Genomic DNA, 26,400 nt, shown 5'->3' on the forward strand with positions numbered 1-26,400 from the left:
CTGTGTATCTGCAGTTTTAGAAGAAAACGCCAAGCTATTTTCCAAAGTTGTTGCACCAGTTTATACTCCCAACATCTGTAAAGGAGTTCCTACTTTTCCATATCCTAACCAATACCAAGTAAATCAGTTTTTAAACGTTTTTTCCAGACTAGTGTATAGAGCTGTTATTTTAATGTTTATTTCTGTTGTTACTAATAAAGGTAAGCATCTTTTTATTTGGTTATTGGCCATTTATATATTTTTTTAAGTGCATTTATGTATCTTAATTTTTCTATTGGACTGTCTTTCTATTGGTTTGTAAGAATTATTTGTATATTCTGGACATGAGCGATTTGACAGTTACATGTGTTGCAAATGTTTTCTTCCATTTTGTGTCTTTCCATTTTCCTATAGTTTCTTTTTATGAACTGCAGAATCTAATTTTGATAGTTATAGTTAGTGCTCTTCATGTCTTAGGAAATCTTTCCATAGTCACAAGTTGTAATGTTATTTTCCTATATTATCTTATAGCTATACAGTTTTGCCTTTCACATTTAGTCTAATATACCCCAAGTTGTTTGACTTGTGTATGTTTTTAAACAATCAAGACTTACTGAGGGTTACCAACATATTTTGCAGATTTCTTTACTCTCTACTGTTTCCCACACACCACTTCTGACTTCTTGCTGAAATACATCTGGCCATTTTTGTTTAATCTGCTTCATATTTGTAAATTATACTTTTTATAATTTATTCAGTGAGCTTCCCTTTAGGGCAGCGGTTCTCAATCTGTGGGTCTCGACCCCCAAAGGGAATGACCCTTTCACAGGGGTCGCCTAAGACCATCGGAAAACACATATATAATTACATATTGTTTTTGTGATTAATCACTATGCTTTAATTATGTTCAATTTGTAACAATGAAATTGGGGGTCACCACAACATAAGGAACTGTATTAAAGGGTCGCGGCATTAGGAAGGTGGAGAACCACTGCTTTAGGGGAATTATCTGCTGCAGTGGCCCACACGTGCCCTGGATGGGAAAGGCAACCCTAAGGGCCAGTTTGCGGTTGTCTCTTACAGGGCTTCACATGGTTCCAGGTTCCAAACCAATTTTCACTTGTTTCAAGTTTGGGGGATTCCCATACCAAGTCAGTTGTGTTAACTTTAGACCCTGTGAACCCATAAGGGAGATTAGCTGACTGTTTTCACCCATTGCTGACAACCAATTCCTTGTCTTTATTGAAAAGGTCTTTTCTTGATGACACTAAATTTTTCAGGCTCCTTGTCCCTCACATAGTAAGTAGCCTTGTCTCCTGGCTAGTGTACGCTACAATTCAGGTTCCCTTCAACACTTCAACACCCTTCGACTCCTATACATTGCTTTAGAGTGCCTCTTTAACCTTACCTGTGTTACTTTTTAATCAACCATGTTTAAAATAAATGTTCATGCTTTAGGTCAGCGGATCTCAACCTGTGGGTCGCCACCCCTCTAGCAGTCGAACGACCCTTTCACAGGGGTCGCCTGAGACCATCCTGCATATCAGATATTTACATTACAATTCATAATAGTAGCAACATTACAGTTAGGAAGTAGCAACAAAAATAATTTTATGGTTGGGTCACCACATGAGGAACTGTATATAAAGGGCCAGAAGGTTGAGAACCACTGAACTAGGTTTTCTATGTGTTTGGGAGAGGAAAGATAGGTTTTCACTTGTCTGCTTTGCCCATTTGATCTGTTGTTTTAGGGTTACCAGATTTCAGGATATGATATCTGGTAACATTCCCTTTTACTTCACCATTTTCAATACCTTTGTCTACTTAATGAACATGACAATGCCATTGTGAGGTAGATAGGACAGGCATCAGTTGCCCCATTTTATTATGAGAATTTGTCATTCAAGATAGAAATCTCAGCAGAAACAAATTACACATCTACCATGTATTTAGCATAATCTTGGATGATGGAGGTGAAAATCAATTCAAATAGCTTATATAGTCAAAACTCATTTCTCCAATGTCTCCCAACTCCAACAATTCTGCTCTTGACCAGGTTGCTCACAGAAAAAATGTCTAGGTTGTGGAACCAAACTTCGGTTTTCAACCTGACAACCCTTTCATGCTGATATCTCAGCATGAAAGGCTCAGGCAACAAAGAGATAATACTTTTGTTGCTGGGGAAGTCATTGATTTGCACAATTTTAAGACATAAAGGAGGCCAAGAGGTAGAAAAACGGTTGATTTGGATAAACAAAAAGCAGTCAGTGACAGCCATTTCGGAGGCAGTGATAAATGAACAAATAAAGATGCTGCATGCTGACCTGAAAGTGATTCATTTAAGAAAATAAGTGCTTATTTATAGATTAAAAAGTACATTAGACGTGTACTGTATATAAGAAAGATTAAAGCAGTGAATCATTTGGGGGTCTGGAATGGATTAATTGAATTTACATTATTTCTAATGGGAAAAATGATTCGGTTTTCGAACAAATCACTCCTTTAACAGCCTTCCAGAATGAATTAAGTTCAAGAACCGAGGTTCCACTATAGTTCAATTGGAGAGTAAATGGAAACAAAAAATACCAAACACAATACAAGCAGGGAATTGTTAAAATGAAAAATGCACAGTATTGACAGTATTGCTATACTATAGGTGGTGGGGAGAGGCCATTTCAGTGTGGATTGGCCTAGTGGAGGAGGTGGATTTGAGATAGGCCTTTAAGAGCTGAGTAGGATTTTAATAAGCAGGAGGTAATATTTGGACTATTCTAGAATAGAGCAAATAAAGTAGCAAAAAATTGGAGATTAGATTATGTTAGGTTTAAAAGGCAAATGGGCTTTAACCTTATAGAAAAGAGAAAATCATAGATAATTTATAAGTGAGAATAACAGAGTAAACTGCTTTAAGATGTTACTATTCGTAGAAAAGCTGCATCGAATGCAGTAGTGGGGAGAGAAACCTGATGGCAACGGGGCATTGTCTGAGTGGATAAAAGAGACAAGGACGTGACCTTCATAACAGCTCTAGGCACAGCTGAGAACAAGAATATTTGGTTTTATAGTCTGAAATGCAAAAGAGGCACTTATTTAAATATACAGTTTACATGGTTTGCTTTTTACATGTTATTAGAGGAACCAGCTGTCTCAGAAAAGTGGAGCTGAATTTCCACATCTGTCTGAGAGGATACAGAAAGCCCCTCTGGCACTGACTGCAGCAGAGTCCAGCTCTGCTAGGGGAGTGCAGACATAGACCTGAGTCTGGAACCTGGCCTGCATTTCCTCTGGAAATAAGGCCACATGCTGGAGTTTGGTCCCAGGCCATCCACACTGGAGTATTTAACTCAAGGTGTTTAGGTATATCATTGTCTCTTTGTTCCCCCCATCAGAAAAAAATACATTTTAGTTCCAATTCAGATACAGGAATAAATCCCCAGGCAGAGGAGTACCAGAGGTGGCAGTGGGCTTAGGTAGTATTATCTTTTGGCAATTTGGAGGTGGGTCACCTTTTAGTCTCATAAAAGCAGCCTCCTCCCCACCCCCTATGTCTGAGATAGGGCACTTTTGACACATACATTCAGGCAAGGCCTAAGTCAGATGGTCTATAATTACCTATCAAAAGTGAAAAAAATCACTACTGAGGTTCTAATAATTGATTAGCCATGAATACCACATTTCTTTTGGGATTTGAACAATTAAATCCAACCAAGAGAGAGTAGTTCTGGCTTTTACTTATGTTTACCTCTTCCTAATACTATCCAGTTAAATTCACACAAGAATGTATGTATATATATTTTCAAATGGTTCTGAATTAAATTACAGACTATACATATGTACACATTTTAATATAAAGGTGATTATGTTGCTCATCAACTTCTGGGCTGTCCATCTGGAGTGAGCTCATACCTGTAAGACAATTGGGTTTGGATTTATGTTAGTATTGAGAGTGTGTTGTGATAGCATCAGGACAGTCTAGCCTGCATGGGTCTGTATGGGACCAGCAGAACCCATCTCTTTATAAGCCAGGATTAAGGCTAGAGCTGACAGATCCTCTAGGTAAGTGAGATCTGCAGATAGTAAAGGTGATTGATAATCAGCCTTCCTCCTCAACCAAAGGAACTGAAATGTTCTGAGAAGAGAAAAACTTTGGAGAGAGAATATGGGCAAATGAGACTATTAATGTGATAAAATGAAAGGGCTCACTTACCATTGTGAGAAGCCCATAATCAGATCTTCTTTTGATAAATCAATCAGCACCTAAAAAATCACAAATAAATCAGTTCCCTTTAAAAAATGTTGCACTATATGGAAACATACTGGGATAAATGAAATTGATCATAAAAAAGGTCTATTTGGCTTTCAACATGGAACCTCTCCAGAAGGACAGTGACCTCAATGTCCTGGGGAGGTGAATTGCTGTATACCCCAGGAATGTCTGTATGAATGTTACAGAAAGAGAGAACAGCTTGCCTTTACTCACTAACTGATCATAATTTAAAGCAAGACACCATAGTTGCCTCAACTGTAAAAATGGGGATAATATCACCTACTTCATAGAAGTGGGCTTTAAAAAGATGAGCATAAGGAAATGTTTATTAGAATACAACTATGAAGTATTGTACAAATATAATTCTTCTTTGCCTCCCCTTAGCATCTTTCTGAAGATTCTATTTCCTCTACTACTTTAAGCAAAATCCTATCATCACAAAAATATTGACGTAATAAGATCCTAGCTTTACAGCAAACAGTGCTATATATGTAGAAATAAATACAGAAACAATACTTAATACCATAGTAGATGTTCAAATACTTATGCAATAATGAATTGGGATATTCTTGAGTTTTTTACAGTAGGATTTACCATATTAATTTATTCATCTACATCATTTAGTTTCAAGAATATTTTAAGAAACACACCCAAAACCTCCTAATGAGGCCATAACTTCCTTGAATTCAGTTCTGGTAACAGTTAAATGATCCAATCAGGATTTCTACAAGGGCGCCCTTCCCAGGGAGCTCCCGTTCCTGCACTTACTTTCCCTAGCTCCTTCCTCCTGTGTGAGCCCAGTGGCCTGCTGTTTTTCACTGCGACATCCAGCGACCTCTTCTGTACTTCTTCCAAGGGAACAAAAAACTCAAATCTTTAAGAAGCAAAAAGTCAGGAAATCAAAGTTACATATTTTCATTGAAAGTGTGTCATCCATTTTCCTACTTTTGAAACAGAAGATATATAGACTATTGAGAATAGCTTATAGAACAGTTTGGCTCATAGCAGATACTCAGTGCATCACTGGGATGCATAATCAATGTCCTGGAAGTGTCAAGAGCCTGTTTGCCTCTCTTAAGTCATTGGACTACTGTGCTTTGTGGTCTTGGTGCTGTTGTTGAACATTAGTTGATCATATAGGTGTGGGTTTATTTCTGGGTTCTCTATTCTGTTCCATTGATCTGTGTGTGTGTTTTTATGCCAGTAACATTCTATTTGATTACTGTAGCTTTGTAATATACTAGTAGTTGAAATTGAGGAGTGTGATGCCTCTGGCTTTGTTCTTTCTCAAGGTTGCTTTGGGTTTTTTATAGTTTGATGCAAATTTTAGGATTGTTTGTTCTATCTCTGTGAAATATACCTGGGATTTTGATAGGGATTCTGTTGAATCTGTAGATTGTGTGGATAGTATTAATTTTTTTCAATTCATGAGCACAAACTATCTTTCCATTTATTTATGTCCCCTTCAATTTCTTTAATGTCTTATAGTTTTCAATCTACAGGTCTTTCACTTTCTTGGTTAAATTTATTCCTAGGTATTTTATTCTTTATAATATTTTAAATGGGATTAATTTATCCCCTGTTCATTAGTGTACAGAAATGCAACATATTTTTGTATATTGACTTTGTATCCTGTAACTTTCTTACATTTGTTGATTAGTTTCAACAGTTTTTTGTGTGGATTCTTTAGGATTTTCTATGTCATCAGTAACAATTTTACTTCTCTCCAATTTGGGGGCCTTTTATTTCTTTTTGTTGCCTGATTGCTTTGGCTAGGACTTCCAGTACTATGTTGAATAAAAGTTCATGAATGGGCATAGCATACTTGTCTTGTTCCTGATCTTAGAAGGTTTTAAGCTTTTTATCATTGAACATGATATCAGTTGTGGGCTTGTCATATATGGCCTTTGTTATGTTGAGAGCTTTTATTATGAATGAATGTGAAATGCTTTGTATGCTTCTATTGAGATGATATTACTGATTCAAAATCCTTACTAGTAATTGGTCTATTCAGATTTTCTATTTCTTCATGATTGCCTTGGTAGGTTGTATGTATCTAGGAATTTATCCATTTCTTCTAGGTTGTTAAATCTGTTGGTATATAATTGTAGTCTTTTATGATCCTTTCTATTTCTGTGGTATCAGCCTGGCTCAGTGGTTGAGCACTGACCTACGAACCAGGAGTTCACGGCTCAAATCCCCAGTGCGGGGGCATGCAGCTGATCAGTGATTCTCTCTCATCATTGATATTTCTATCTCTCTGAAATCAATAATATATATATTTCTGTGGTATCATTTGTAATGTTTCTTTTTTCTGATTTTATTTTGTCTTTTTTCCTTGTTACGTCTAGCTAAAGGTTTATCAACTTTATCTTTTCAAAGAACCAGCTCTTAGTTTTATCTTTTCTATTGTCCTTTTAGTTTATTTCATTTATTTCCACTCTGATCTTTTTCTTTCCTTCTAACTTTGGGCTTTGATCTCGTTTATTCATTTAGAGATTTATCACTATGAACTTCCCACTTAGAACTGCTTTTGTTGCATTCCATTTTCATTTCTCTTGATTTCTTTGTTGACCCATTGGTTGTTCAATAGCATGTTGTTTAATCTCCACATAATTGTGAACTGTCCAGTTTTCCTCCTTTAATTAATTTCTGATTTCATGCCAGTTGATTGAAATCATATCGAGCATCTTTTCCAGTCTTCCTAAATTAAGACTTTTGTGGTCTAACATGATCTATCCTGAGGAGTGTTCCATATGCATTTGAGAATGTACCTATATTCAGCTGCTTTGGATGGAATGTTCTGTATATACTTGTTAAGGTCAGTGTTGCCTTATTGATTTTCTGTCTGGTCCCATAGTCAAGGGAAGTAAAAGCTAAAATGGGTAGTTATTCTAAGATAAGAGGAAACCAAAATTATCAGGTATATCTTCCTTGGCTGGCTAGAAATGTCTTCTCAGGATTCTGAAGAAGGAAGCAATTATGAGATTTTTATTTCTGTACCTTGAGGCCCACTTGAAATAAAAAATGGATAAGATTTACCACCACAAAGCCATCGAAAACAAGCAATGTCCCCCAAGGACATGGGTGGACAAGGTATTGAGGGTATCTGTCACCTATGCTTTGTTGTAGGAGGGAAGAGAGCCCAAAGGACTTGCTTTAGAGAAAATTTTAGGTTTATTTTTAACTTCTGCTCTAACACAGATTCAAAGAAAATATATTTAACCAGATTAAAATCCTTTTTCTGCCAGAGAGGCTTCATTTAAAGGTATGGAACATTACATAATCAGGAATACTTTAGCTCCTATGACCAAGTAAGTAGTCAGCTTTTTCTTCCACTAAAGTATATAGAAGCTTCATGAAGGCATAGACCATGTTGTCCTGTTCAACCCTAGCCGTTCACATGATCTGGCAGACTGCCAGGCACACAACAGGTGCTCAGCAAGTACCTGAGTGGGTGAGGCACTCTGGGCAGGCCGACTGGACCACTTACGTCTCATCAAACCAGGGTTCCACGGTCTTCCGCTTCACTGAGGTCTTCTTACGACTTGCCCACCTCCTTTCTGGCAACAAGTAGATACGGACATAAGGATCAACTCCACTGCTGGTACAGCGTGTCAGGTTTCTGATTTGGTTTCAAAGACATTAAAGAAAAAAGGTCCTGATTTTCAAACATTGAAATCACTCATGTGGAGAAAGCTGTACTAGCTATTGAGCTTTAGGTGGCCTTGAGGATAAAAATGCCCAGGAGTCTAGATGCCCAACAAAGCAAAAGTCTGTAGAATTGGGAGGACAGAACATCTGATGCGTGGTTTTGACAACATGAGTTTTCGTAGTTTGGAGTACAGCTAAATACTTTCCATCTCAAGGAATTTGAGAAAATGTACTGACTCCCACTACCCCAGACAGTTTGGCAGCGCTTGCTTCTGAGCAAAGCCTTTGGCTTGAGCCCATCAACACCATTTGAGGACCTTGTCACTCACAGCAAGACAGCCTTCAAACCTCACTGGTTCCCACTGTATTGTCTACTAGTATCTTGGGGCTGCCCCTCTCTGCCAAGTGCCCCCCTCCATTTTGGGTCTTTACCTGCAGCCGTTGATTAGCACGCTGAGGCAGCGCCGCAGACACACATAACGCACCGTGAGCTGAATCTCGCCCAGCCTCCGCGGCCTGAAATCCCCGCCCCTGTAAAGAAAGGGCTTGTCACTTCTGCCTTTACAAGTGTTGGCCTCTCTCCCTACCCCCAAGACAAAGCATGTCCTGCTTTCGGAACATGGGTTAATTTAAAAATTCTTCAGTTGGACGTCAGTTCCATCCCACATTCACGTGTAATGATCCTGCTTTACCATAGGAAGAGCATGAGCCCTGGAGTGGGACCTGCCTTACAGCGTGATTGCTTGTGGGACCTTGGGTAAGTTGACTTTTAGGATAGTAAGTTCTATTTCAGAGGGTTATTGTGAAAATGGAATTAAATAATGCACTATCTCCATAATAAGCGCTTACGTGGCAGTCATTAATTACACAATTCCATATTATCCCTGTGTAACTCTTCAGAATTCTGGAAAGATTTGTGCTGTAACAGCCAAAGTCCAGGGTCTGTTCACAGTTTTGTATACAGACTGCTTGGTGTACGTGCTCACTTGCTCTCCCCTCCACCCCACCCCCGGGTTCTTTCTACCACGCCATTCTGTGAAAAACCAGAACTTGAACAGAAAGTAAGTTCATGTCTACTTTTCCCTCCAGGGAGTTATTTTTCAGGCAGGTGATCTTAGAAAAGATTAAGCAAAGAAGTGCATACTCAATGGTGAGGCTGATATCTGTCAGGTCAAAGCAGGAGGTGGCCAGGGAGTTGAGCGAGGACATGCTGGGAGCCAGCCTCGCGGGCGGCCATGCGAATGGGGAGGCAAGGCATTTCATGGGTCTGGGTGACTTGATGGGCCCTGGAGAGTGGGAGCCTGGGACAGTCAGGAAGATGGAGGTCGAACTCTTCTTCTCCCCCATGGGCTCACAGAAACCTTTGGCACTGTCCTTGCCTTTCGGCTCTGGGCCTGTCGCTTGGGGTGTGGGCTCGGTGGCAGCCGTGGTGGCGCTGGTGGCTGTCATGGTGCTCTTGGAGGCTTCCTTGGTACCAGAAGCAGGGTCTGGGGGGCAGGGCAAGTCTGCAGGACCCTCTCCCTGGGGTGGATCTTTGGGACCTTGATTGGTGGCCACCTTCTTAATGAACAGAGGGCCTTTCTTTAGGGCTTCAGGTCCTGTGTATGGGCTCCCCATCTCTCGTTCTTCCACACGTAGGAACTGCAAGCAAATGACAGGGTTGTTTATGGCTTGAGCCCACCACTTCCATTTCCCTCTCACCTTAACCTCTAGAAAATGGTTCCTTCTCTTCTTTTTTCCTGGGAGGAACAGTTTTCTCAAAACTCCCAATTCCTTCCTGACTACGCAATACAATTTTCCCTCCAGACCATGTTTTCCTTAACCTCTCTCGGCCTTTCCCCCTCTGACCAGTACTTCCCTATCTTCCCTCTTCCTCCTGCCTCACTTGGGGGTTTTCATGAAGACTCAGTCCTTGTCCCTCCTTGCTATAGTCATACTGGCTGCACGAGAGTTGCACTCTCAGCATGCAATTCCCAGACCTATACCTTCAGTCTTCCCTCACCTTAATCTTCACACATATCACCAGCTACCTTCTGGATATGGTTGTTTTCCAACTGTCACCTATTCACCATTACTGTCCCTAAAATGTGTTTTCTATCCAGACATACCTCTGTAGCCTTAACACCAGATTTTCAAACTTCAGCCATTGCATTTCCTCTTTTCCCTTCATTATTTATCAGGGCCCTTGCTAAGGGTTTCCATTTCTAGCAATATGGTGGTTAACATATTCTGAAAAACGTCTTGTTAGGAATGCCCCAATAAAATAAACATCCTTTTAAGTAGCCAAAATCCCAAAGAAAGTCCCTAGGGCTTAAAAAAAAGGGGGGAGGGAAGAGGAGAAAACTAAAAAATAAAGGTTAAGCTTTCTGAGGGTCATTTATCAACCGTGGAATCCAAGGGATTGGGAAAAGAGGCTTTGGTCAGTGTGAGACTGGGAGTTGACGTAGGACCTATGAAGGTGGGTCTCTTTAGTGAAAAAGTAGCCTCGGATACACAGTCTGCCCACCAGCAAACCCAGTGACAGACACGTGTCTGCCTCCGCCTGAATCCGGTCGGGGGAAATTAAGTCTTTTCTAACAACAGGGCACCTGTAGGCCTCTCATATGAATTTACACTCTCTGTGGTGTCTTGAAACCCAAAGTTAAAAATTAACATAGGCCCTGGCAGGGTAGCTTAGTTGGTTGGAGTGTTGTTCCAATATGCCAGGGCTGCAGGTTCAATCCCCAGTCGGGGCACATACAAGAGTCAACCAATGAATGCATAAATAAGTGGAACAACAAATCGATGTTTCTCTTTCCCTCTTTCTCTAAAAATCCACACCTAAATTAACAAAAAGGAACCCATATTTGTAGTTCCCCTGAGGTTCTTGGCTGCAGCAATAGTAGAGTCTCTTTGGAAGTGAACCACCTCAGTCCAGCTCACAAAGGAACACTGACCATGTTTCAGCCCAAGTTGCCAAACACAGAAATGAGTCATCATGAAAAAGCATCACCAGAAACAAAATTCAAATCATAAGATCTTCAGGTAATAGAATTCAGATAATATGCCTTAAAAGTATTTTCAAATGACTAAAGATGAAATAAAGTTAGAGATGAAAAATAGCCTTTGAAATAAAGACCATGAACAGGTTAAAGAGCAGATTAGGCATAGCCAAAGAAGGATTTAGTGGACTGGAAGGTCTGAAAAAATTCGAATATAGCACCAAGAGACAAAAAAGTAGAAAATATGAAGATGATGAGAAGGTTCAGCATGGAAGGGGCTCTGGAAGGATTGAAAGAATGGGAAAGGCAATATTTGAAGAGGTAATTGGCTAATAATATTCCAAAACTATGGAAAATATGAATCCATCTCCTAGCTTCTTCCCAACATAGAGCAAGTACTTAAGTGTTGGGGCCATCTACCTTGTACCAGAGCTCCACCCGCTACCTCGTGGGGGGGGCGGGGGGAGTTACCCGAAGCACCAGCCTCATGGAGATGAGGCTGTCCAGGCCCGAGTGGTCCAGCTGGAAGCGCTGCTCGAGGGTCAGGTCTGCATAGGGGAGAATCTGGCACAGGGGTAACTCCAGCACTCCCAGAGCACACTCCTGGTCGTCATCCAGGACCTGAGCAGTGGGCCAGCCACAAAACGAGAACCATCACCACCACCACCCTCTGGGCCTGGCCACGTCTAATTCGCTTCTGTCAGCATGTACTGTGCTGCTACTGGCCCCTGGTCCTGTTCTGAAAACCGGGAATGGGATCAGTCCTGCTTCCAGCCTCCGTCAAGAAGAGAGGGACTCAGGGTAGAGGCAGTTAGGGTCTCTATAAGGCAAGTGTATCGGTGACAAAGAGCCTGGGGCTTTCAGGGCTAGTGAGCACTGCTGTTCCATGACCGGACACCAGGCTGAGGCCCCAGATCCCCAAGGTCTCAGACACGTCATTATTTAATCCTCCATTTGCTCTTCCACAGATCTTTTGTGAAAATTAACATTTTAAAATAAATACATCAGAAATGTCCTGAGTAGATTTCAACACAGGCCACTCTGGGTGCTGTGTAACAGCCAGAAAGGCTTTCACAGGGAGAGCCAAGGGATCTGAGGGGTGTGCCCACAGCCTTTACCCAGTGACCTTGGGCACCAGCCTCCCTGAGATGTGGGAGGCCTTGGGGCGGGGCTGACTGGCCAGGGGAACCTGCTCGAGGTGCACTTCGAGCTCCCACCCTCCTGGCCGAGACACCTCTCAGCTCTGATCCAACAGCCCAACTGCCAGCAAACCTTGAGGCGCAGCTGCTCAGATGCCACACTGCACACAAAGAAAGAGAACACCTGGCTCCACACGGGGTCCTTGCTGCGGGGACAGGTCTGGGGACAGAGGGAGAGAGGCCATTAAAGGGTCTGGTTTGGCAGAGCAGGATTCCTGTGCGCTCACTCCAGCCCCCAGGGACCTCTGGTGGCCATCTCTGCCCATGGTCAGATCCACACATGCTTGTGGGAGGCATTAGGGCGGAGCAGCCAGACTTAAAGGGGCTGAGAGTCATGTGAGCGTAGTGCTCACTTGGGAGGGAGGTTCCTGCTGGACTGGAGACGGGGTGGTGGAAAGGACTTAGAGTCACGCCTAAACTTGAACCCCAGCTCTGCTGCTTTCTAGCATGTGCCCTGGGGTAAGTCACTGATCTCTCACCCTCAGATTCGTGAACTATGACACTATGTGTGAGGTTACTTTGGAGACTAAATAAAATATAAAGTGTCTGGAATGTGTCCTGGCACCTACTTGGCATTCAGTGTAAGCTAATTCCCTCGTCTTTTGCTTCTCTCACTGAGAAGGGCTGGGGCCCCCATTTCCGCACCCCATGGCCACACACCAAGCTGCCTTACCTTGCTCACATATGTCTTCTTGCCTACAGATAGCTTGACATAGGAAGAAGGGTCTCTGCTCACCTTATTCTGTGAGGGGGCAAATCACAATGAGGGTGGCATCATCAGTGTCAGCCTAAGATGCACACCCTCACCCCACTCCCAGCCTCAGGAGCATCAGTGGGACTTGTGGCCAGCCAGCTGCTGCCGTCACTGTGCAAGCACCTGGACAGGGCTGACCCCCTGTGAACAGTGAACAGTGAGCTGGCTGGGTACAGGCTCTGGCTCCCTGGCATTATGGAGACACACAGGGTGGGTCCAAGTTCCAGCTCCTCCCTTAGGTGTGTGACCCAGGCCTTAACCTTCCAGGTCCTATTTGTAAACGGCAATAAAATCGGACACGGTCATCGTGTCTCACGGGCACAATGAATGTGGGGGATGAGTTGCCAAGCCCAGTGCCCGGCACCAGGAAATTTGACAAGGACAGCTCTTGCCAAGCCCAGGCTATGTGCGCAGACTCGCCCGGAAAACATGGGCCTGGGGTTACTCTGGGGAAAAGGAGTTCTGACTTGCTCTCGGGTTTTCAGCCGCACACACACTCTCACCTTGGCAAATCTGGAGAGTTTCTTGGCTCGATATTCACCATTCAGGTAGTCAAAGGGGTTTCTCTGCAGCACAAGAAGACATCTCCGTTTCAAGTGAGCATTAGAAAGGGGGGCACAAGGCAGGTGGGTGTGTGACCCTGACCATGTCACCACTCACCGGCAGGTTGCAGGCGCTGTCCAAGAAGACCACGAGGATGGCACTGGAAAGGCCCGCGTGGTCCTGCAAGCAGACAGACCTCGTTAGGTCCCCTGGAGGGAAGCCAGCCCCTGCCCTCCAGGCTGCTGGGAAGATCCCTCAGCCTAGCTTTTCTGCAGCGCCGAGACCCAACGGCAGCACGACAGGTGCAGGTCAGACACGGTGGATTTTCCCTGTGGCCTAGGCCAGTGGTCGGCAAACTCAGCCAACAGAGCCAAATATCAACAGTACTTCTTCAAAGTAGACTCGCCCCGGCTGAAAACTGACTTCTGCGCATCGGCCATAAAGTTTCAATCGCACTGTACGCGCACCCGCACGTATTTTGTGGAAGAGGCACACGCAAGGGGCCAAAGAGCCGCATGTGGCTCCCGAGCCGCAGTTGGCCGACCACTGGTCTAGGCTGACAGGCACCAGCAGCGTTTAAGGATCCCAGCTTCCCTGAAGGAGACTGAGATGCTCAGAGGAGAGACAGAGAGAAACCAGGAGCTGCCCTGGTGGAGACAGGGCTGAGGGACAGGTTCTCTAAAAGGCGGGGCTGGCCCGAAGATTAAGCAAGGTCTGGGGGCTCAGCCCACACGTGACCAGCCCTGCTTTCTGCTCGGGAGCCCCAACACCTTGCACTTACCTCAGTCAGAGCCTCAGGGTCAGCGATCAGTGAAAGCCACTCCAGCCGCAGGTGCAGCCGCCCACTGGTTGTGTCATTCAGGACAAACCACTGCGGGGAGACGAGGGAAAGGAAAGCTTGGGGCCAGGGCCAGGGAGGTGCTACTGACCCTCCACAGGCAGCTCAGTCCTGGGACCCTGTGGGGCCCCAATAGAGGCTCAGGGAAAGGGGGAAGCAGCGCAGACTCCGGGCTGAGGGACTGGGATGTGGGTTAGGAGGAAGTGCTACAGTTGGGATGGACAAACCCTCCTGCCCAGGCCCAGCCCTGCAGTGTGACCACCCCCCGCTGGAGGTCCTTGGTCGGGGCCTGCCAGGGAAGCTTCTTCCCACCGAGGCCTTGGAAGGTCCTGGGACCCATCTGTGTCTCGCCCAGCGCTTGGCCCTGGAGACCAGTATGTGTGGCTCAGCATGGGAGGGGCCCATTTCATAGACCAGCTGGGCTGAAGCATCCTGCGCGGGCTGTCCACAGGGAGGGCTGCACGCACAACTCTACCTCATCCACCACTCTGTTGGTCCTGACATCCCCGAGGCAGATCTGCAGGCTGGAATACACAGGGAGGGGTCAGCTCGGCTCCCAGGAGGCAGCAGCGGACGGTGTGGCCGCCCACCCTGATCTAGGCTCAAATACCTGAGCGGGCCCTCAAGACCCAGGACCTTATTCATGCCAGGGAACCAGTGGGAAGCCACGCTCAGCTCGAGGAGGAAGGACTGTCTTAGCCATCAGGGCTGCTCTGGGCATGCTGCCCAGAGGCAGGTGGCTTCCACCCCCAGAGGGGAATAAGCAGGTAATGCTGGACACATCGGCTCTGACTTACCAGTGATGGTGCTACTGGCATTGGAGTGGAATGGTTTTTCATGGTGCAAAACTGCCCATGCGTTGCAGGAATTCAGTGTCCCTGTCCCGTGCCCTCTAAATGCCATGGCTCCACTTCCCGCAGTCACTGTAACAACCCCAAATGCCTCCATTTCCAGAACTGCCCCCAATGCCTTCCACAGGATCAGCTGGCACGTGTGTGCAAAGAGGTGACACCCACATTCTCAGCGTGCCTCCCACCTTCCCTGACTCAAGCCAGGGGGGAAATTAACTGCATGTAACTATTAGAAGTGTGTTTGAGCTCCAAACACACTTGAAATCAGTTACACAAAATATGAATCACAAGCCACACTTCAAACCTGCAATATTATGAAAATTACTAAGATGAGAAAAAAGGTAAGCAGCATTGGCTTGCGAGCTGGTTCTCAGGCTGTCAGGCTGTGCCCCTCCCACTTGGTTTTGTTCGTTCTTTCTAAAATTCTGTGTTCAGGGAACGGGCTAAACAACACGGGAGTATGAAGCGTTGTGTAAAATTCGTTTCAGCCTCCCAGTCCCAGCCCTCGGAGTCGAGCAGGGTGAGCAGCCTGCTGTGTACGTGAACACGTACGAACACACACACAGGGCCCCCCTGGGAAGGCAAATCGAACTGAGTGTCACGCCCACCTGCCCCTCTGCCGACTACGTAGCGGACGTCCTCCAGGTCCACGTGTGGGTCCTGCTGTTTAAAGCTGCAGAACACCCTCTAGTTTGGCGACGGCAAATTTACTCAAACACTCAGCCAGTGCCTCTGAGGCTGGACACACTGTGGGAGTCCACACTGTGGGAAGGTGGGAGGCACGCTGAGAATGTGGGTGTCACCTCTTTGCACACACGTGCCAACTGATCCTGTGGAAGGCATTGGGGGCAGTTCTGGAAATGGAGGCATTTGGGGTTGTTACAGTGACTGCGGGAAGTGGAGCCATGGCATTTAGAGGGCACGGGACAGGGAAACTTGCTTTGCCACCTCAGTTCTCCACTGAACACTTCCGGTTAAGGCTTTCAAAGGACCGGGAAGTGGGCCGTTGGGACCGGCAGCCCCAGCCCGGTCGTGTCAGTCTGCACACACCCTGGGTTTCTGTGTGCTGCCGCCCGAGTGGCCAGGTTTCCCTGACAATGGGGACCGGCCATGCGTGTCAGCTTTGCCCCTGCCCCCTGCCCCCTGCCCCAAATGGGGACCCTGGGTACATTAAGAGATCAGAAAGCAGGGCCTACGGCACATAAACCTTGGGTCCTCTCTGTATCCCTTGGGCCCAGAGTCCAGGGTGGAACACTCAGGAGAATGGAGAGAGGTGTGGACGGCCCTGAGACCGAAAGCCCAGCGCCCAGGCCCAGCTCAGCCCTCCTCACCTGCCCAGGAAGTCGTCCCTGTCAGTATCCTCGTCATACAGGTCCACCTCCAGGTCCTGCCCAGGGACTTCGTACACTAAGAACTGGAAGGAAAGAGCGGACGTGACCCGCAGGCCACGGCAGCGGGTGAAGCAGACTCACCCGTGACCCCTGGGAGCCAGGTTCAGCTCCACAGCTGCCAGCTGGAGCCCAGGCAGGCGCCGGCCTTCTCAGTGCCCGGGAAGCCCTCCTGGGAGAGGCCCTCCCGGCAGGTGGGGGCAGGTGGGGAGAGGAGAGGCAAGTGCAACCCATGGGGGTGCTCAGGGCACAGCAGCTGCAGGTGTGCTTGGCAGGCTTTGCAGCCTCCAGGGCACTTCACAGGCCGTGGGGCCCCCTTCAGGGAGTAGCGGGGGGTGGTTAAGCTCAAGGGAGAACTTCAGCCCCTGGTGTCTGGCTCTGGCTGAGAGGAGGGGGCAGGACTACCTTGATGTTTTCCCTTTTACTTTGATTTGAAAGCCTCCAGCACAGCTGCTGGGGGAAAGGACAGGAAGCGCATCTATAAGCTGTCCCTCCGGGGCCACCGCAGCCCACCTCCGGGAGCACGGGGGTTTGGGAAGAGGGATACGCAGCCCATCCTGCCGGCCCCCAAGGCCCACTCCTTTGGCCAGTGTTGCCCCACAGGCAGGTGAGGCCCGTGAGGGCAAGGGGCCGCCTGTCCCAGCACGACCCAGAGCGGAGCCAGTTGCGGCCGAGGAGCCCCTCACCTCGAACACCTCGTTCCAGGTGGGGTTCAGGTTCTTGTAGACGGTCTTGCTGCGGAAGTGCTGCAGGCCGATGCTCACCTTGGCGTAGGGGTCTGACTTGCCTCGGATCCCCAGGAAGTGGTCCATCTGAGCCAGCTTCTCCGCCTCCAGCAAGTGGACTCTGATCACCCCCTAGAAACGCCCAGCGCAGGGATCACCGCTGCTTCCTGGGCAGTACCAGCCCTCGAGGCCCACACCATCAGGCCAGAGCCTCAGACACCACCCAGCCCACCCCACCCCACCTTCTCCTGGGTCGGGATGGGGAGACGGCAGCCTCCTGGCCAAGGCCATGCAGCACGTGATGGCAGGCCCAGAGCTCTGTCCACTGCACCGCAGTGCCCCGCCCACACTCCTGGCCTTCCCACCCTGCCCTAGGAATGGCTTCTTCCACGGCAGCCATTTCAGCTATGCCAACAACCAGGGCAAACCAAGCCCCCTGAGGTTTCCTGTCTGTAACCGGCAAGCAGACTGACCTCCAGCGTCATTTCTGCCCAGTGCCCAGGTGGATACAACCCGTGGGCACTGCTTGCTGCTGGGTCCCTGCCTCCTAGAAGCCCAGCCCTGTCTCACCCGACCCCCCTCCCCGGGCCATGTCTCAAGGCAGAACAGAGCCAAGGCCTGGGAAGAGTAGCCTTCCCGCCTGGAACTATTTCTTTTTAAATACCAGTAAGTACGTATGTCTTTTCCCTTGGACCCAGCCTTCCCACTTTCTAGCCCTAAAGCCATACTGTGAGAATGTCCTGACAGCCTGTTTGTCCCAGCAAAACACAAGACGCAACTGTGTGTCGGTGGGGAACCGGTGAAATAGGTGCAGCACGCCCACACGTGGAGCAACCGGTGGCCCCAGAATGAGGGCTCCACCCACACGGTCAGGGAGACGGCCTGACGCAGCAAGGCGGGGGGAGTGCTATGCGGCCGTCCGCCGAGGAACGGGGGACCTGAGGACAGATATGCACACACCAACACCGGGGCGTATCTGCCTCGTAGAAAACAAACTGAGAAATCGGGGCGGGGGCGGGGGGGACCACTGCTTCCAGGGAGAAGGGGCAGAGTAGGTGGAGGGACAAGGGCTAGAAGCCCGACTCCTTCAACTATAACTTGGTCTTTATATTGCACGTTGGAAGCATGCACATGCTTTTATGATTGTAAAGTTAAGGTAAAAAACCCTAAAAATAGGAAATGGAGTGAAACAAATCGATATAAACATTCGTGGGCAGCTGGTGTCCCACACACACAGGCACGGTTCCCCATGAGTCTAAGTCGCGGCCGCTTGACAGCACCCCTGGCGTGGGACACCCCTGGCGTGGGACACCCTGGCGTGGGACACCCCTGAGGAGTGAGTGGCTGTGGCGCAGGTGGTGGCGTCGCACTGTTAGTCTGCGCCGGCCTCACCGGGTGGGATGGAGCCACACTCCCCGTGGGAAGGCCGACAGGAGCCGGTCCCTCGCCCTCACGGCCTGAGGAGGCTAATGCCCCACCTGGTGCTGATGGTGAAGTGGGCACTTTCCCCTTTCCTGAGGCCCCAGCTCCCAGCCCTGAGGGCTCAGGGCCCCTTCTGCAGGGAGCCCCACGGCTGTCCTCAGGGCCTCCCTAGCTGGGCCCAGGATAGAGGGGGCAGTGGGGCTGAGCACCCAAGGAAGCTCCCGGCTGGCTCCGCCATTCTCCTTCCCAGTAGACCCCAAGGATGGAGCCGGAGCCTCATGTCCCTGAAGGAGGCTGGGAGCTCCTGGAGGCTCCTGGGGCCGGGCTGACTGCCCAGCCCCAGCCCAGGCCGCACGGTACCAGGATCCGGGAAGGAAGCCCCCTGGGCTTCGCCCGACCCTGGATGGGTGACTGGACAAGTCAATCCCAAGACTCAGTCTTCGCCCTGTAAACTGGAGGTGCCACGCGCCCCCCACCCCCGTGAGAATGCATTCCCCTCCAGCCATCTGTCCCCAGCTCTGGGCCCTGGGCCCTGGCTGGTGCGGGTACTCACGCAGGGCAGAGGGAAGCGCAGGTTGGTCACATCCAAGCCCTTCTTCACGGGCACAGTCACGCGGTTGGGCAGCACCAGGTGGGCGGCGATGAGGTCCTCCAGCAGGCTGTCTGACATCTCACTGGGACAGGGGGCACGGCCAGCTGTGAGAGGTGGCACTGCCTCCCCCAGGCCGCCTGTCCCTCCACCCATCCCCGGAGCCGGCACGGGAGCAGAGCGCCAGGGTGGGCCCTGCCCGGGAGCGGGCAGCCTGAGCCCGGCCTGCCGCCCCAGCATGGTAGCTAAGAGTGCCGACCTGACGCCGTGTTGGCATCGCAGGGGCTGTGTGACCTTGGGGAACCTGCTAACCTCTCTGAACCTCAGTTTCCTCATCCCTAACCCGAGGATAATTCCACCTGCCCCTTAGCATTTTACGAGGATGACTTACATGTGTGAAGGGCTGAGGACAGTGCCTGGCGCCCAGTAAATGCTGGGTGAGTGGTCGCTACCTTAGCCCTCTGGTCCCTGACATCACATCCACATTCTCTTCCTCTGCTGGCTGACTCCCTCCCCCAGAGAGGGAGCAGGGACGGTCCCTAGAAGAGGATTCCTCCCCGCAGGTGGGGGGCAGCTGCCCACGCCTGGCGAGCCAGGGTGCGTGCCCTGGCCGGCCCAGCTGGCCCTCCCTGCTGGGGCTGTGTCCACACAGGGCTGGAGCCCTTCCCTGCTGGGGGGGCCTGCGGCTCTGGGTGCAGCACCCTCCCTGCCGGCCCCGGGAAGGAGGGATTTCCCAGACCAGCTCCTCCTCACTGGTGCCCCTTTAAGCACCGCCCGCGCCCAGCCTGTCTTGTGGCCATGGTGGGGGCGGCCTCATGGGCTTCTCTCCACACACTTCTCACCACTCAAGTGCGTCCACACCCACTCGGCCACCACCACGCACACCTGTGTGCTCCCAGGGGCCCCACGATAGAGGAACTGGGCTCCACTTTTACTGAGGAGGAGCCCAGAGAGGTGACGTAATTTGTCTAAAGTCACAGTTGCTACCCAACAGCGCCAGGAGCCTCAGTCCACACGCCTCCTCTAGGACATCCCATCGGATCAGAGCCACTCTCCCTGCTCTCACACACGTGTGTGTGCACATACGTGATGTGTGTGTGTGTGTGTTCTGAGCACAGTGCCTGCCCGCAGAGGCCAAACAATGCTGTCAGCCTCCCACTCCCACACCCCAACGTTTCCCCCAGAGGGAGGGGAGCTCGGTGCCTGCCCCACTCCTCACAGGGAGCCAGGAGGGAGGGCAACCACTGTGCGCCCGGCACTGACCACAGCCCCAGGCCCCGCCTGGCTCTGCGGGCGGCTCTCGCAGGCACTCACTTGATTCCCGGCGCGTCCAGCAGGTTGGTCAGGCCCGTCCAGTTGATCTGCAGGTGCTGCGGGCAGAGGGGCTGCTAGTCTGGAAGAAGCCAGAAGCCCAGGACCGAGAGCCCTCTGCCCAGCGCCCCACACCCACCACAGGGAGAACCCAGCCTGCTGAGGGCGCCCGCTCGGGATGGGCAGGCTGTCAGGCCTGCTGCTTCCTGCCAGGATCACGCAGGCGTGGCCAGGGCACGTGGGCCCTGAGTGGCCCTGCAGCTTCCCCGAGCTGCTTCTGGTCTGGGGGAGAGCGGAGCCGGGTACCTCAGGCTGCCTTAGACTTCACGGGACGGGCATGTGGAGTGCCTGGGCCTAGGCGGGCTTAGGCATCTCCGTCCGTGGCTCAAGCCCAGCGCCTGGGGCCCGGCAGGCACGAGCTCCCGCCCGGGGAGGGGCAGGCCTGCATCCCGGGGCTCACCGGCTTCTGAAGGAAGAACACAGTCACAGCTCCCACGAAGGGCTTGTCCACCAGGAGGGGGTCCAGGATGACCCGCAGCGTGCCCTGCAACTGGATGGCACCGAGGGCTCCATGAGGGATGCCTCCCTTCTTCCCACACCCGCTGTCTCACTGAGCCCATGCCACACACAGATGCCCAGGGCACGCACCGCTGGCTCGCCCGGCGTGGGCAGCTGCCCCCGACCTGCGGGGAGTGTGGTCACCACGGGGACCACGCTCAGAAACAGAAACCTGCCACCTTCGGCCAGCTCCCCAGGGGCCATGAGCTGGCCCCCACGGCCTTCCAGGGGGGCGCTGGGCTGAGGGCCTGCAGCTGCCCACATTCCCGGCCGGCCCAGCCAGCGGGGCCCAGGCGCCGCTCCCACTCCCTCCTCGCCGCCTCCTCCTCCATCTGCCCGTTTGCAAGCACGGGGTCTGCATCGCCCCATCTACAGAACCTCTGCTTCCCTGAGCCACGGACGTCTCTCTGGGGGACTTTACAGACAGAGACAGGCATGGGCTGAGGGGCTCCCGGGCTGAGCCGCAGGTTGGGGGCCCAGCAGTCACTTCCTGGCCGTGTGACCTTGGGCACGGAATCCCTCAATCGTGACCTGCCTGTTTGGTGTCACCACCCCCTTTTGCAGCCTGCTCCAGTATGAGCCTGTTTTTCCCCGCCCTGACCCTCCCACCCCACCCTAGGGACAGGAGTGGGGGCAGTACCATCGGGCCCCACTCACCTGGATCCCGTTCACACCAGCCTGTATCTTCTGCAGCTCCACGCTGATCTCGCAGTCCCCGATGTAGCTGAAAGGGGAGGGAGAAGGAAGGTCGGGAAGAGGGGTAGGCCCACCTCTCAGAGGGGTGGGAAACTTGCCCAGCGCCACCCAGCCCGAGCCCCGCCTCACCCAGATAGGGTCACCCTCACAGCCTCGGCTTTTCTCGGCTCTGCACAGACACTGACCCAGGCCCCTGCACCCAGGAGTCCCATGCATATCCCCACCTCTGCCCATGATGACCATGACTCTGAGTATCACCTTGTCCCATGACCCCATGGATGTGAAGGAGGGGCTTTTGGGGAACACAGGGCCCAGCCCTCTGCCTCGACTATGCTCCCCCCCCCCGCCCAGGTGTCTTCCCCATGGACAGAGCAGCCACACTGCCTACATCCAGCCCTCACCAGGCAGTTGCTGGGGGTGGTGGAGGGAAAAGGCAATGTTCTCAGGAGCTGAGTCCTGCTGGTGGCTCCTGCCAAGTGATGGGCACAGGGAGCTCAGAATGAGTGCCTCAGAGGCTAACGGTCCGGAGACCCTGTGAAAGGACTCGAGACTAAGGGGAGCGAGGCGGTGGCCATCAAATATCTGCAGGGCACAGGCAGGGGAGCTAGTATCCCCTGGAAGGTCAGGGTAAAGCCTGGGGACTCCGGGAGCTGCCCAGGAAGCTGGGTGGGGGAGCTTGATGATCCTGATGGGCCCTAACTGTTCACACAAGGCTCTGCAGCAGTGCTCTGGGGCCAGACCCCAAAGCTGTCACCATCCCAACACACTTGAGAACAGCCCCCAACTGGGGAAGGGCATTCCCAGAGCTGACCCTGTCTTCCCAATGTGCCCTCAGTGCAGCCTCTGGGATAAGGACACTGAAAAGGAAAAGCAACATTCTGGACCTCAGGAGACAATCCTGGTTCCTTTAAAACACAATTCCAATCTCACCACCTCCAGGAAGACTTCCTGGGTTCAATCTCCCTTCTCACCAACTCAAGCCTATTACAAACCTCATTCAAAAACAGTGCCTTTGCCCCTCCCGCTCAGCTAGTCGCTCGTGTGTCTTTGCATCCTTTCGTTTTCCGAGGAGCCGCAGGGCCCAGCTCTCCTGCTGGCGTCTCACAGCCTATGCGGAGCACCCTGGGACTCACCCCACGTCCCAGCATCTTGTCACCCATGCTCCCTCTTGCTACATCCTCTCTGAGGCAGCTGCTCTGACCCTCGAGGTCAGACCTGGCCCTTGCCTCTAGGAAAGCTCAGCTCCTGGGCCTTGGTACCCAGAACATGCCTAGTGCCTGGTCTGATGGAGAAGCCAGGCCTGGGCTGAGGGGTCAGATGGTGGTGGCTCCCCAGGATCACCCTTCTGCTGAAACTGTTCCCCATCCCAGGCTCCAGCCCAGGCTCCAGCCCAGGGCAGTTGGAGGTATATCTGCTCTGAGGGGCAAATGAGTGTCTATATGCTACCCCATCTTCAAACTGCTGTTCCCACAGAATGTGCCCCGGACCCACCCCTGCCCCCAGGCAAGAGGCTCACCAGATCTGCAGGTCCAGGACCACCTGCCTCCGGTTGTGCTTGCTGATGTGCGCCTGGACCCCGTTGACCCTGGGGCACTGGAAGAGAGGCCGGGGCTGGGTCAGCAGAGGTCTTGCAGCAGGGAGGCTGTTCCCCTCCCGGCACCGGGTTTTGCCCAAAATAACATGACCACTGCTCTCCTGAGGCATAAACACAGAAACCCTCCCCATGGTCCCATCTGCCGTGGTCACCCTGATACTTCCCTCCCTAGAATGTGCACCCTTGTTTCTCTCTCTCCTCCACAGATATTTATTGAGCACCCGCGCTGCAACAGGCGCTGGCCTGGGAGCAGGTGAAAAGTAAGGTGGCCAGGCCTGTCCTCACAGCCCAGCAGAGGAGACGGTGGTGGTGGGAGGGATGTGGGGAGGGAGGTGAGGTGCAGCCTGTGCTGTCACGTCGCCATCTGGAGACTTCAGGAGCACCTCCCAACCCAGCTTGGGGTGGGCAGAGGTTAGAGAAGGCTTCCTGGAGGTGGCATTTAAGCAGTTTGGGCAGATGAGTAGGAGTTGGCCCCTAAGGGCAAAGGAAGATGCAGGGTCCCCGGCTAAGTGATCTGACCCTCGGAATGTAAGAGCCCCACGCCAGGACCACAGTCCCCAGGCTCTGGGCCAAGGGCTGAGCTCCTAGATCACCTTTCTTCCCCCTCTGCCCACTCTCCTCCTCCTGTCAGTGGCACTGGAGGAGGGTCTGGTTATTATTTAGCAAGAATCAAAAATAGGAGAACCAAGATGGCGGCACAGGTAAACACTTGTACCTGCTGCTTCTCACAATCACATCAAAATTACAACTAAAAGACAGAGCAACTATCATCCAGAACCACGGGAAGGCTGGCTGAGTGGAAGTACTACCACTAGAGAGGTAAAGAAGAAAGCGCATTGAGACTGGTAGGAGGTGCAGAGGTGCGGAATGGGCTGGCACCCAGGTGCACTGTTTTTTTAATCAGGAGAGAGATAGAAGCTCCCGCTTGCTTTGAACTCTAGTTCCGGGTGAGACTCTGGGGGACCCAGACACACATGGAGAGAAACTGGACTGTCTGGAATTAGGGCAGGAATGCGAGGGCAGCTTTCTTTCAGATGGAGGTGCTCACAGCAGTCATTGTTCCTGCGCTGGGACCTCTCTGGTGCAGGGCTGACTGGCAGCCATTTGCTCCACCCTGGTGATTCCCTGAGACCCTGCCCCACCCAATTTACAACTCCACCCAAGCTGTGCACAGTTGCTTTTGCATATGAATGGCCTGTCCTTTATCAGCCTAAAACCTGTCAAACAGGCAGCAGCGGGATCAGGGAGCCCCAAAGCTAATAAAAGAAGGCCCAAGGCCGGCAGCAGCAGCCTGCCTTGCTTCACAGCTGGGCCTTGTCTGGGCACTTCCAAACCCAATACAAAGAGGAGGAATCTGCAGATCTCTCTGTAGCTCCTGCTGGGAGGCCCCAGGCAGTGGCTGACTTTGCACCTCCCTGCGGACCCAAGAGCCAGTGTACCCAGTGGTCAGTGTGAGACCATACCAGACAACTCTAGACATCCATAAGCAACACACTCAAGGGGCAGACTCAGTGAGCACCAAAGCCCCACTGAAGCAAGTCCTGCCCCATAAGGGTATTTCCTGCACAGCAGCTCTTCCATTGTAGACACAGCCAATTGGCCTGGAGGTCAATTCCTCCCAGTGATACCAACAGCAATCAAGTCTTAACTACAACAAGACGGTGCACACAGCCCACAAAGGGGTGCACCAAGAGTGTCCACCTCAGGTGACTGGGGAGGCTGAGCTACTGGGCCCTATAGGACACCTACCACACAAGGCCACTCTATCAACTCAAGGAGACTTAGCAGCTCTACCCAATACATAGAAAAAAACACAGGGAAGCAGCCAAAATGCAGAGACAAAGAAACATGTCATAAATGAAAGAAATGGAAGAAAGCAAAATACTGGATATAGAGTTCAAAACCACAGTTATTACTCAAACATCTTCTAGAAACCTCCAAGAAACTTATTGAGATCTTCAAGGATCTTAGTGAGAATGCCAAAAAAGTGGAAAAGGACCAATCAGAAATTAAGCATACACTGACTGAAATAAAGACTAATATACGGAGATTCAACAGTAGATTAGAGGATTCCAAGAATCAATTCAAAGATTTAAAATATGAGGAAGCAAAAAAAAAACACACCCAACCAGAAAAGCAAAAAGAAAAAAGAATCCAAAAATACAAAGATAGTGTAAGGAGCCTCTGGGACAGCTTCAAGCGTACCAACATCAGAATTATAGGGGTGCCAGAAGAAGAGAGAGAGCAAGATATTGAAAATCTATTTGAATAAATAATGACAGATAACTTCCCCCACCTGGTGAAATAAATAGACTTACATGTCCAGGAATCGCAGAGAACCCCAAACAAGAGGAATCCAAAGAGGACCACACCAAGACACATCATAATTAAAATGCCAAGAGCAAAAGACAAAGAGAGAATCTTAAAAGCAGCAAGAGAAAGAAACTCAGTTACCTACAAGGTACCCATATGACAGTCAGCTGATTTCTCAACAGAAACTATGCAGGCCAGAAGGAAGTGGCAAGAAATATTCAAAGTGATGAATAGCAAGAACCTACAACCAAGATTACTCTACCCAGCAAAACTATCATTCAGAATTGAAGGTCAGATAAAGAGTTTCACAGACAAGAAGAAGCTAAAGGAGTTCATCACCACCAAACCAGTATTATATGAAAGGCTGAAGGGTATTCTTTAAGAAGAGGAAGAAGAAGAAAAAGGTAAAGAAAAAACTATGAACAACAAAGTGACAACAAATACATATCTATCAACAAGTGAATCTAAAAATCAAACGAATAAAAAATCCCATGAACAGAATAAACTGGTGAATGTAATGGAATCAGGGGCATAGAGAGGGAGCGGACTGACAATTCTCAGGGGGAAGGGGGTGGGGGGTGCAGGAAGAGATTGGACGAAGATCTTACACCTATGGACGAGGACAGTGGAGGGGCGAGGGCCTGGGGTGGGGTGGGAACCGGGTGGAGGGGAGCTATGGCGGGGGGGGGGAGGGGATGGAGAGGAACATCCATAATAATCCGAATAAAGATTTTTTAA

General features: G+C 50.3%; 1 protein-coding gene across 1 annotated transcript in view; it reads right to left on the minus strand.

The window, feature by feature from the left end:
- Window positions 1-3,848: 3,848 nt before the first annotated feature.
- Window positions 3,849-26,400, minus strand: part of ESYT3 (extended synaptotagmin 3) — a gene marked incomplete at both ends in the record, with an annotated part of 41,151 nt that continues 18,599 nt past the window's right edge. Inside the window, 20 exons of the mRNA XM_081106165.1 lie at window positions 3,849-3,885; window positions 4,187-4,236; window positions 5,015-5,120; window positions 7,740-7,871; window positions 8,333-8,431; window positions 9,045-9,541; window positions 11,353-11,502; window positions 12,154-12,240; window positions 12,754-12,822; window positions 13,338-13,400; window positions 13,495-13,557; window positions 14,159-14,248; window positions 14,691-14,739; window positions 16,398-16,480; window positions 17,141-17,311; window positions 19,155-19,275; window positions 20,505-20,560; window positions 20,962-21,051; window positions 21,717-21,783; window positions 23,272-23,348. Of these exons, the coding sequence (XP_080962291.1) occupies window positions 3,849-3,885; window positions 4,187-4,236; window positions 5,015-5,120; window positions 7,740-7,871; window positions 8,333-8,431; window positions 9,045-9,541; window positions 11,353-11,502; window positions 12,154-12,240; window positions 12,754-12,822; window positions 13,338-13,400; window positions 13,495-13,557; window positions 14,159-14,248; window positions 14,691-14,739; window positions 16,398-16,480; window positions 17,141-17,311; window positions 19,155-19,275; window positions 20,505-20,560; window positions 20,962-21,051; window positions 21,717-21,783; window positions 23,272-23,348 (2,157 nt within the window). The remainder of the gene's footprint in view (window positions 3,886-4,186; window positions 4,237-5,014; window positions 5,121-7,739; window positions 7,872-8,332; window positions 8,432-9,044; window positions 9,542-11,352; window positions 11,503-12,153; window positions 12,241-12,753; window positions 12,823-13,337; window positions 13,401-13,494; window positions 13,558-14,158; window positions 14,249-14,690; window positions 14,740-16,397; window positions 16,481-17,140; window positions 17,312-19,154; window positions 19,276-20,504; window positions 20,561-20,961; window positions 21,052-21,716; window positions 21,784-23,271; window positions 23,349-26,400) is intronic.

The sequence above is a fragment of the Myotis nattereri genome (assembly GCF_964212035.1).
Source record: "Myotis nattereri genome assembly, chromosome: 14".
Taxonomy (NCBI): Eukaryota; Metazoa; Chordata; class Mammalia; order Chiroptera; family Vespertilionidae; genus Myotis; species Myotis nattereri.